The sequence below is a fragment of the Sinocyclocheilus anshuiensis genome, unplaced genomic scaffold (genome assembly GCF_001515605.1).
Source record: "Sinocyclocheilus anshuiensis isolate Anshui unplaced genomic scaffold, SAMN03320099.WGS_v1.1 scaffold288, whole genome shotgun sequence".
NCBI lineage: Eukaryota > Metazoa > Chordata > Actinopteri > Cypriniformes > Cyprinidae > Sinocyclocheilus > Sinocyclocheilus anshuiensis.
Genome location: NW_015558570.1, coordinates 892,957 through 904,407, shown reverse-complemented (window position 1 = coordinate 904,407; position 11,451 = coordinate 892,957). Strand labels below are relative to the sequence as shown.

Sequence of the window (11,451 nt, the reverse complement as noted above, 5' to 3'; positions counted from 1 at the left end):
CCCAAATTTTTCCCAGACATGAAAATATCCAAATGATGTGTCATTAGTAACCCTTTGAAATAATCAATAATTTTATTTTTTTTGGAAAAGTGTGTGAAACATTTTATTTTATGGTCCGTCACAATTGTAACCGGTGGGATAATGTGTATACTGAATTAACATCAGGAACTATTCGAGCCGTTCATACCAGACTGGGGAGAGAGGTGTTGTAATAATGTAAAATATGTGAAAAATAATGTGTTTTTCGAACAACCTAGTATGAGAGCCTGTTCTAGTACACCCCCAAAACAAGATCAAGACTTTGTAAAAGAGCATAATAGGACCCCTTTAAGATTGAATTGAAGATGCAGAGATCATTGCCTCCTAGTGGCAAACCATTGACATATCCAACCGTTTAGAAATAGTTATGAAAGCTTTTTTTTTACTGAAGTCATGTTTGTTTTTTTGCTGTTTGATCACTGGTCTGAAACAAATGATTCGAAGAAAGGTTTCAAAGCTATACAAGGCAGTGTTTCAAAAGCACCCATCACTAACTTTACAGAGTATGTGACTGGCACGATGGCTCTGATATCGCTCCATCACATGCATTTTCTTGCTGTCTTTGCATCCAGCGAGCTGAAGGAACGTCTGAAGCCGGAGCTTCTGGAGCTCATCCGACAGCAGAGACTGAACCGCCTGAGTCACGGAACGCTCTTCCGGAAGATCAGCAGCCGACGGAGACAAGGTGAGATGGCAAAATCCTCAGACACCAGGAAAATGTTATCATGATCTTCTGTCTGGAGTACTTTTCATTTGTGTTTTTTCAGACAAGCTGTGGTATTGTCGACTCTCTCCTAATCACAAAGTCCTGCACTATGGAGATGTGGAAGAGGAGACGGAAACACCCTCCATTGAGGCTCTTCAGGAAAAGAGTCAGTCTGACTGCTAATAGAATGAGCACCGTTTTTGAGTAGGTGACCGTTGACCTTAGTCAAACAAATGATGTCATTTTGATTTCCCCTCAGTTCCTGTCGCAGACATCAAAAATGTGGTAACTGGGAAAGACTGTCCTCACATGAAGGAGAACAAGGGAAAACAGAACAAGGTATGATGCTAATGTTCTTTTAATGATTTCTGTTCATTCTTACGATTCAAAATCAAAATTTACTAGATTCACCAGTTATAATTCTAGATGATAATATATTTATGTGGTGTTTTTTTAATATATATTTTATATAAAAATAAATGCATTCAAATCAAAGTTGCGTGTGTGTGTGTGTGTATATAAACTAAAAACTAAAATCAGTTATTTTAAATTCTACAAGTAAACTTAGGTATCACATTATAACATACTAATTTAAAGATTTTTTTAAGGTTGCATTCATTAAAATTGAAAATGAGCAATATCAAAATATTACTATAAATTACCATAATGTGTTGACTTTAAAAAAAAATTGATGTGCAAGGAATAAATATTAATTAAAGGAAAAAAAGTATTCAAATTTGGCAGGTTTACTTATTTAATTAGTTAACAAAACTGAACTGCAATTGTGTCCTGGGTTGTGGTTGGTTTGGCAGGAGGTGTTGGACTTGGCTTTCAGCATCTCATATGACGTTGAAGAGTATAGCTTGAATTTCATCGCCTCTTCCAGAACAGATGTGAGTTGAATGTATTTTTCCACTACTGAACTGCTGGGAGCCGTCTGTTATTGCACTGTTAACTCAGTTCAAGTGACTGGGAAAAAAAACAAGTATTATCTATTATTAGTCCTTGTTCCAGTAGCTCCAATTTCATCTTTCGGTTCTTGTCTTCCAGTTCTGTCTGTGGACAGATGGGCTCAATGTGCTTCTGGGTAAAGAGATGAGCAGCGAGAGCATGCGCAGCGAACTAGAGATTCTCCTCGCTCTTCCGGAAGATCAGCAGCCGACGGAGACAAGGTGAGATGGCAAAATCCTCAGACACCAGGAAAATGTTATCATGATCTTCTGTCTGGAGTACTTTTCATTTGTGTTTTTTCAGACAAGCTGTGGTATTGTCGACTCTCTCCTAATCACAAAGTCCTGCACTATGGAGATGTGGAAGAGGAGACGGAAACACCCTCCATTGAGGCTCTTCAGGAAAAGAGTCAGTCTGACTGCTAATAGAATGAGCACCGTTTTTGAGTAGGTGACCGTTGACCTTAGTCAAACAAATGATGTCATTTTGATTTCCCCTCAGTTCCTGTCGCAGACATCAAAAATGTGGTAACTGGGAAAGACTGTCCTCACATGAAGGAGAACAAGGGAAAACAGAACAAGGTATGATGCTAATGTTCTTTTAATGATTTCTGTTCATTCTTACGATTCAAAATCAAAATTTACTAGATTCACCAGTTATAATTCTAGATGATAATATATTTATGTGGTGTTTTTTTAATATATATTTTATATAAAAATAAATGCATTCAAATCAAAGTTGCGTGTGTGTGTGTGTGTATATAAACTAAAAACTAAAATCAGTTATTTTAAATTCTACAAGTAAACTTAGGTATCACATTATAACATACTAATTTAAAGATTTTTTTAAGGTTGCATTCATTAAAATTGAAAATGAGCAATATCAAAATATTACTATAAATTACCATAATGTGTTGACTTTAAAAAAAAATTGATGTGCAAGGAATAAATATTAATTAAAGGAAAAAAAGTATTCAAATTTGGCAGGTTTACTTATTTAATTAGTTAACAAAACTGAACTGCAATTGTGTCCTGGGTTGTGGTTGGTTTGGCAGGAGGTGTTGGACTTGGCTTTCAGCATCTCATATGACGTTGAAGAGTATAGCTTGAATTTCATCGCCTCTTCCAGAACAGATGTGAGTTGAATGTATTTTTCCACTACTGAACTGCTGGGAGCCGTCTGTTATTGCACTGTTAACTCAGTTCAAGTGACTGGGAAAAAAAACAAGTATTATCTATTATTAGTCCTTGTTCCAGTAGCTCCAATTTCATCTTTCGGTTCTTGTCTTCCAGTTCTGTCTGTGGACAGATGGGCTCAATGTGCTTCTGGGTAAAGAGATGAGCAGCGAGAGCATGCGCAGCGAACTAGAGATTCTCCTCTCTATGGAAATCAAGCTCCGCCTCCTGGACCTGGAAAACGTCCCGATCCCAGACACGGCACCGCCAATCCCCAAAGCACCCAGCAACTTCAACTTCTGCTACGACTTCAGCCAAGCCGAACAATAACACAAGATCCATAAGCGTGTGGTCCGCAGCAGCTACTGCATTGCTAAGACAGGAAACAACTGGGAATGGCCACTCAGTGGCAGCAGAAATGCAAGTTTTCAGAATGGGGGACATTCTCAGGTCTGAATGCACACTTTTTGTGGTACTTTTCCCCTTTTTACTTATTTAGCTTCTACCAAAATTGTACTAAAAGGCATTAAATGGCGTCAAGCAGCTTATCTGGGAGGGAATAAAAGATTCAGATATATGTTATAAACATTTGTGCTTAATGTTGGCATCCCTATAGATTCCCTTCATCCCTTCAGTGTTTTTGAGACTCAAAATGGTACTCATCTGCTCTGATGTTATACAGTTTAACATTTAAAACAATCGCTGATTAATAGTTGGAATGGAAAGACCATTTATGTGCCTGGAACATTTCATGTTTCTGTTTCAGTATGAAACTCATACTGATGCATGGATGGCATTATTGCATTGGCAGTCTGTTGCATTATTAGGTGCACTTAAAAGGCCTGTGCTGGATTACATAGGCGATCAACAAATTTGGTACTGAAGAGGAATTAAGCTCCATATGGAACATGGTTTGGAGATCTAATGTTTTGTTATTAGAGGACTAGTTTGGCCAAGTGGTTTGGAGACACTCTTTGAATATATTGGTGTGATTTGATACTTTCAGCTTTGTCATAATCACATTTTCAACGTACACTTGGTACTTTTCACTTTTTTTGATATAGCCAGTTTCCCTTCAGTTCAAAATACAACTAGCCGTGTGGGATTTTACATCAGTATTTTCTATGGGAGATAATCATGTTTCTGTTTTAAAAAGATTTAGTGGCATTTTATCAAGAATCTGATTTCATCCACTGACTGTTTTGGCTGTAGATCTAAATGTGGTTTTATCGCCACATAACAAGCACTTCATATAGTATGTTGATTTATAATGCATACAATGTATCAAGATCAAAAAGATAATCATTAAAATATTCTGTGGTGCCATTGTAAAATGCATTAATGGAGCTGACAACTTTAATGTGTAAAAAATATGCAGGATTTGCTGTAAACACTTGTGTTCTTTTGTGGTTTTCACAAATCTAATGACAACATTGATCTAGCAAAAAAACAATCCATGTACTGTGTTTGCTGTTTTGTATATAGCTTCCCTTGTTAAACTTCTGGTTTTGTGTAACAATCTTGATCAATGATGTGGCCACTTGACCAGCTGACAATGGTACGTGATATTAATTCAAGATTTGTTTATCCTTTGAATGGAATAAAAAAAAATATATATTATAATAGTCTTAATGTCTTTTGTGTATATTCATTCATTACAACTCTGTCACTGGTTGCGCTGTTTGCACGTGTAGCCCGTGAGAAGTCGATAGAAAGACGTTGCTATCATTTTGGTACGCATTGATTTATTTATATAAATTAAATACAGACTGCAAACTCATTCATAAACTTGAAATTAGCTGTCACTATAACAGCGTCTGCTAAAATGTTTTAATATAAATTGTGAATTCAAGTCAATTAGAATATATACAGTATATATATATATATATATATATATATACTGTACATAGGATAATTCCAAGTTTGAAACATGACTTTTAATACTTTTAATTACAGGTTGAGTTTAGCAATAAATTCTATTATAAAACTAGACCTTTGAGCTTATTACTCATCGTCATGCAACCTGAAAGTTCATCCTTATCTGGCGCTGACAAAACACAGAAGTCATAAAGTGTGGCCTCATAAAGACTGCACATTCAAATCACAGTGGGATAAAATAATTAAACGAAAAGACAAAAAAACAAAAAAAAAAGATAAAATATTTATTGTCGTATACTGCCTGGAAGTAGTGTTTTCTATCTACTAATCAATAGCAGATCATGATTACAGTACTACTGGATCATTTGAAATGTTTGGGTCCTCAGAGTCATTCAAAAGCAGTGATTCACCATATTAATAGCACAATTACAGTCCTATGCAAAAACAATACAGCATTTAGTAATTGATTACTCATTCATACCATTTTTCATTATTTTCACTGTATGGAGTGCAACAGTCGGGTTCCAGAAGTAAAAGCTCTATTCATATTCTCCATAAGGAAATATATTTTGAACCATGACTTGTAAAGTTTACATTATTTCAACTTATTTTTAAAACAATCATTTAATAGAAGAATTTGTGGTAAAAACTACATTACCCATGATGCTGTGCAGAAAATTCCACCAATCAAAGAGAGTCACGGTAAGCAAATAACACCAAAAGAGCTCTGTAGGGAACCATATTTTTCAATAAATTTAAAATATATTGTTTCTATAGATATAATAAACAACCTTAAATAAATAGTATAATATTTCTCCACTGTTTTTAATTAGATTGTCATTTGCAATTCTTCATGGGATTGTAGTTCTTTCCTCCAATGACGCCGTTAAGTCTTGTACCTTTGTCTTTTTGTCTACTTTTCAAATACTTTTTTGCTTTGGATGGTTTTGTTCATGGCTTATAACACAAAGACTTTTTAAAAATCTCTATGGAAGAAATGAATGGAATTACTTCTGGAAGCAACGCTGCTGAAAAAGAGGATGAGCACTAATATACTCTCTTACAGATTCATAGTACCACAGTAAAATCTGCACCATTGGCAAAGCGACACTGGACTTTCTCGAGGAAAGGCAGCTGGAACAGGAGGAGGTCCACCTGGTGCACTGTTATGTCTTTGCACATGGACACATCGAGGGTCCGGAGTCGGTCACAGTGCAGTGCGATTATGGAAAGAGTTCTGCAGGAACACATTAAGCGCGTTAAGCAGAGCTCATTTGTTCAAGTACAAAACATGGATGACTGTATGTCGTCACTTACTCGTTAGTAACCGTGTCACAGCAGGCCAGGAACAGATGCTGCAGTCTGTGGAGGAGCGGAAGGGCCCGTGCCATGCCCTGGTCACTGATCTGGGGACAGTGGCTGAGCGCCAGGCTGGTGAGGCTGCGGCAGTGATAGGCTACGGACACCAAGCTGTCGTCGCTGATCTCAGGCAGCATAGAAAGCGAGAGACGCTGCAGGTCTGGGAAACGGAGTACCTGAGGCAGCCAGGAACATTTTGAATATTACTTAGCACTGACTACAAAAGGAAGCTGTATGTGTGACATCATATCCTGTCACCAATATTTGAAAGTACATGCTTTAATCATTGAAGTATCGACCTGTGTGATACTGGTGTCAGTTAACCTGGAGCAGGCCGACAGGTCCAGTTCCTGAAGACCCCTGAGGGCCAAAAGCGACACTCCCTCCTGATCCCTAAAGGCCCCGAGGTCCTCTTCAGTCACGAGACGTGTCTTCTCCTGGAAAGGCAGGATGGGAGGCTGGAAAAAGCCCATGTTCCCAAAGGTCCTAGTAAAGCTTGGGCCTTTATCCTCCTTCACATTTGGGGCATTTATGAGCAAACTGTGCGCAGTAACTATGAAATGTTACATTAGTCTAAAAAACAAACAAACAGGCAATCCCACCTTTTTGTCTCTTGGATCACAATCTTTGGTGGGTTCCACCATCCCCAGCAGCCCCCAATCAGAGATCTCTTTGCACCAGCCGAGCCGCAGCACCACCAGCGCAGGCAGGTACGTTGCAATGGCGTGAACGCTCAGGTCAGTGAGGCAGATGCAGGACGTGAGGTCCAGCTCTCTCAGGTTACGGCTGAGCAACTGCGTCAGGGAGAACATGACTGCATCCTGTTTGAGAACACAGGGTGTTAGCAAGAAGGCAGGCAATACAAAAAAAGCTTGCAAGAAATTATTCAAATTCAATTATTCAAACCAAGAATTATATATTTTTATTACCTTAAATAAGCTACTAATTACTATTACGTTTTGATAGTATTTTCTTAATCAAAAAAATTATAATTAAATAATAAAATACATTATTATATTATACATAATTTATATATAATTATACTACAGATTATATAACAAAAATATTATACATAAAAATAAAGCACTAAATAATAAAACCAATTGCTTTAATTGTCAATTTAGGCATCACATAGCAGATCATATATATTATAATTATCAAAATTAAAATGGATATTAATTTTGACGTTTTTATGAATACAAAATATCAAAACAAAAATGTTATGATATATTCATATTACCCTAAATGTTACACAATATAATAATCATATTTTTTTTATTTAGACTATTTTGTTAATTTCAAATTATATTATAATTATAATATTATCATGTATATATAATTTTACTATAAATTATAAGAAAATGTTATAAATATTTTTGTTAATAAATACATTAAAATAAAACACTAAAAACTAAATTAAATCGTTTTTGTTAATTTAGGCATCATATTATAATTTACAGTATGAAAAATGGATATTAATTTTTTAGATTTGTTGAAGATTACATTTTACAGTTATTAAATTATTAATGTTTTTAAAGATGATCTTTAAGTGAGAGTTAGTCGATGGCAAAGGTGATCTAAATGTAAAAGTAAGGGATATGAGCAAGAACATTTAAATCTCTAATACTAACTGGTATGATCATTTTTTAAAAATCACTAATACTGGCTGATAATTGATACGATACAAATGTTCTTTTATGTATAAGTGCCATTCAGCACTTTTGCCTCACCCTGATGTAAGCGCAGTTTCTAAGGCTCAGGGTCTCCAGCTGCGCACTGGGCTGTGGAGAGGACAATCCCTTCGCCAGGTCTGCACCACTGACATGCAGGCACTCCGACAGATCCAGACTCCTCAAGCATGGCAGCGTCATCAGCTCGGCCAGGCCTTTATCCGTAATCTTCCAGTCCTGTGAGAGTGACAGCGACCGCAGCTCCTTCAGCTCAGTGGCCACAGCCAGCACCGTCCTACTGGTTAACTCCGTACACGCGCTGAGGTCCAGCCTCTTCAGACCGTTCTGGTGCTTGCAGAGGATTTCCATGGAGTAGTCGGTCAGCTCTTTACAGCCACGTAGACTCAGATCCTCCAGACGCAGGCCGGGCACCTGAGCTATGGAGCGGAGGGACTCAGGAGTGATGCTGGTGCGACTCAGGTCCAGGCTGTGGAGAGTGGAGGCCTGCTTCTGCAAGAGACTCAGGAGGTTACGGAGGGAAACTAGAGCGGAAGAGCCAAACCCGACCGGGCAACCTCGGTATGGGTCGAACTCGAAAGCAATGTGACATCCAGCCAGGGACAGACTGCATAACCTGGGCGTGCAACTCGTCAGGCGGTTGAAAGAGAGGTCTGAGAGGTAGCGCAGATCAGACAGGTCCAGTTCCTCCAGGTTCCTCAAAGCGTTCTGGACCTATTATTGCACAAAGATTCGATGATATTAGATGACATTAGATGATATACACGTCAAGTCACCTTTATTTATATAGCGCTTTATACAATAGAGATTGTGTCAAAGCAGCTTTACAATGTTAAACAGGAAAAACGTGTGCTGATAATGCAAGAGGACAGTTTATCAGTTAAAGTCAGTTCATTGTTGATTCAGTGATGTCATCGTCCAGCTCAGTTCAGTTCTCTTCCAATAGTGTCAATGTTGCCAGAAACTGTCCCCAAATAAGCAAGCCAAAGGCGACAGTGGCAAGAAACCGAAACTCCATCGATGACAGAAATGGAGAAACCAGGCTCAGTCGGGGGGCCAGTTCTCCTCTGGCCAGACGAAACCAGCATGATGATAGATAATATACACATACAACATATATATTTAAAAAAAACAACAACAAAAAAAAAACATATATATATGTGTGTGTGTGTGTGTGTGTACAATTTAGTTGAAAAGCCTATAATAGATTGTTTAATGGCAGATTTTATTTACAACTTGCCCCATGTATCGTAAAAAAAAAAAGAATCTATACCAAAAGAAACTCTACACTGAATCTATACTATAAAAAACATAATTAAATTCTAATATAAAATACAATAACTACAATAGTATATTTTCATATATATATACAATAATTTGATTTTAAGTTATAAATACATCTAAATAAAAAATTATACAAATTTTTGTTAAGAAATAAATGAAAAATCAGGCACTACAAAGTTAAAAAGTTATTGTTTTAAATGTCAATCTAGGCATCACAACATTATATTAATATAATATAATTTTATTATAATTATATTTAAATGACAAAAAATATTCATAAAAATATTAAATAAAATAGTATACATATTGTTTGTTAATGAATAAATGACAAATAAAACAGTAAAAAGATATTAATTGTTTTACTTGTCAATTGCCACTTTTATAATTTTTGTATTTGTTTGTAAATCATAATAATGTGATGCCTTAATTTACAATTATAACTACTGATTTTAGTTTTTAGTGTTTTATTCTCTGCATTTCTCCTCTTCTCTAGCCTGCTTCCTAATCTAGTTGTCTAATATACCTGGCACTGTGTATTATGAATAATGTTGGCTCTTTGAAGAATTGCTTTGTTCCTCATTTGTAAGTCACTTTGGATAAAAATGTCTGCTAAATGTATAAATGTAAATGCAATCTAGGTATCACAACTTTATCATTTACAGCATAAAAAATGGACATTATAAATTTTTAAATGTGTAACCTGTCGACGGTGCTCCTCTCTAGATAGAAAAGCTCCAGACATAAAGAGGCTGTCCAGCCCCTGAAGGTCCAGCTTGCGGAGGCCGGTCAGATGTGGTAGGAGGACCAGCAAGGAGGCCTCTGTGATGCTGCTGCCAGGTAGAGCCAACCTGTCCAAGCGAGGGCCGAGGTGAAGCCCCACCTCCAAAAGTACTCGTCTTGACAGGCTGGATCCATCAAGATGGCTGATGACTAGGCCACAGCGAGGGCGCCTTGCAAGTGCACAGATGAAGTCCAGTGAAGATGTGGAAACAGGGAACTTGAAGGTGACATTTTTCTGCGGTAAAGCACCGAAATGGCAATTTAAACAATTATGGAAGTGGGCTAAACACAAAAACAATGTAATAATGTTTTAGATCATCTAGATGTCCACAGAAAAATGAGAAAAACCTGAAACTGGTGGTCTTGGCATGCATCGTACCAACTCTTACAGACTAGTGACGCCTCCTTTCGATCCGTTATATGAAGGAAACTCAATATATAGGAAATTATCTGGAACAGAAGGGAGAAAAGTCACAGGTTGCAGTCTCTCTGGTAAATATTAAGACAAGTGACAACTATATAATGAAGGTGAAAATGTATAGCCTGAATGCACCGTAAGTCGCTTTGGATAAAAGCTTCTGCTAAATGCATAAATTATTAAATTATTAAAAGGTTGGGGCAAGTTATCACTTTCATGTTATAAATTTGATGTGTCTTTTATTTTTTTTTATTTTGGTTTAATTAAACTGACAGAAAGAGTCATCTCAGGACGATAAAATAAAAGTAAGAAGATGTATCGATAGAGGACACATATATGTAACTCACAACAGTAATTTATATACATATAACACAAATTTTGACAATTTTTGAATACTTATTGAATAAATATTTTTATTAATATATGTGTTTCTTAATAAATATCATAAGAATATATTTATTATAATTTTTTTTGATATTAATATATTTAGGCCAACACACACACACATACAAATAATCGTTTTATTGTTTAATTGTAGTTTAAAATCCTATAATAGGCTGTTTAAAGGCAGGTTTAATTGTGACAACTTGCCCCATATACAGAAAAAGACTTTCAAAAAATAACCTATACTGAGAAATATTAACTGGGGTAAAACGTGTGACATAATGTCATTCTTCATATCCATTCAGTGCTATTTATATGGAACAGTGTCAAAAACATGCTGGCCATGCTGTCCTACGATTAAACCACAATGTTATGGAAACATATAGTCGTTAATAGGGACTCGTGTTAGCTTGACTCACCTCAGTAGGTAGATACGGACTCTCCATGACTATGAGCTCACCTCAGTCATCTGGTCTTATTTATTATCATTGAAATTAATTTAATACCAATATTAAATCGTTGACACAGATTAAAGTTGTTTATCATTAAATCGCTTCAGAGGCTGGCGGGTCGCGGACTGTCAACGTGCTCAACATTCGTGAGCACGGGACCATCTGATAACACCCTCCTGTTGTTCCTCCTTACACTGTATTAAGCGACGCACCAAACCCCAACATTATCCACACCAAATTCCGCCACTTCACAATACACTCAGAAATGTCAGTTAATCAAAAAGCGAGCAAGAAAACATTTAAAAAAGAAAATAATAATGAACGGACACAGGAAGAG

The 11,451-nt window shown here is 36.6% G+C and overlaps 2 protein-coding genes across 4 annotated transcripts in view; one reads left to right on the top strand and one right to left on the bottom strand.

The window, feature by feature from the left end:
* LOC107679600 (engulfment and cell motility protein 3-like) overlaps window positions 1-4,455 on the top strand; it is a 17,613-nt gene extending 13,158 nt beyond the window's left edge. The window contains exons 16-20 of the mRNA XM_016475196.1: window positions 612-724; window positions 807-911; window positions 1,005-1,084; window positions 1,558-1,638; window positions 2,989-4,455. Of these exons, the coding sequence (XP_016330682.1) occupies window positions 612-724; window positions 807-911; window positions 1,005-1,084; window positions 1,558-1,638; window positions 2,989-3,201 (592 nt within the window). The 3' untranslated portion in view covers window positions 3,202-4,455. The remainder of the gene's footprint in view (window positions 1-611; window positions 725-806; window positions 912-1,004; window positions 1,085-1,557; window positions 1,639-2,988) is intronic.
* Window positions 4,456-5,671: 1,216 nt separating this feature from the next.
* Window positions 5,672-11,451, bottom strand: part of LOC107679620 (F-box/LRR-repeat protein 13-like) — an 8,520-nt gene continuing 2,740 nt past the window's right edge. The window contains exons 1-8 of one of the 3 annotated variants that reach the window (XM_016475228.1): window positions 11,082-11,440; window positions 10,209-10,310; window positions 9,781-10,095; window positions 7,839-8,510; window positions 6,711-6,929; window positions 6,408-6,620; window positions 6,067-6,284; window positions 5,672-5,986 (exon numbers count right to left, since the gene is read on the bottom strand). In XM_016475228.1, the coding sequence (XP_016330714.1) occupies window positions 5,818-5,986; window positions 6,067-6,284; window positions 6,408-6,620; window positions 6,711-6,929; window positions 7,839-8,510; window positions 9,781-10,095; window positions 10,209-10,310; window positions 11,082-11,108 (1,935 nt within the window). In that variant the 5' untranslated portion in view covers window positions 11,109-11,440 and the 3' untranslated portion in view covers window positions 5,672-5,817. Of the gene's footprint in view, window positions 5,987-6,066; window positions 6,285-6,407; window positions 6,621-6,710; window positions 6,930-7,838; window positions 8,511-9,780; window positions 10,096-10,208; window positions 10,311-11,081; window positions 11,441-11,451 lie in introns of those variants that run through there. The other 2 variants (XM_016475230.1, XM_016475229.1) reach the window with 2 other exon arrangements.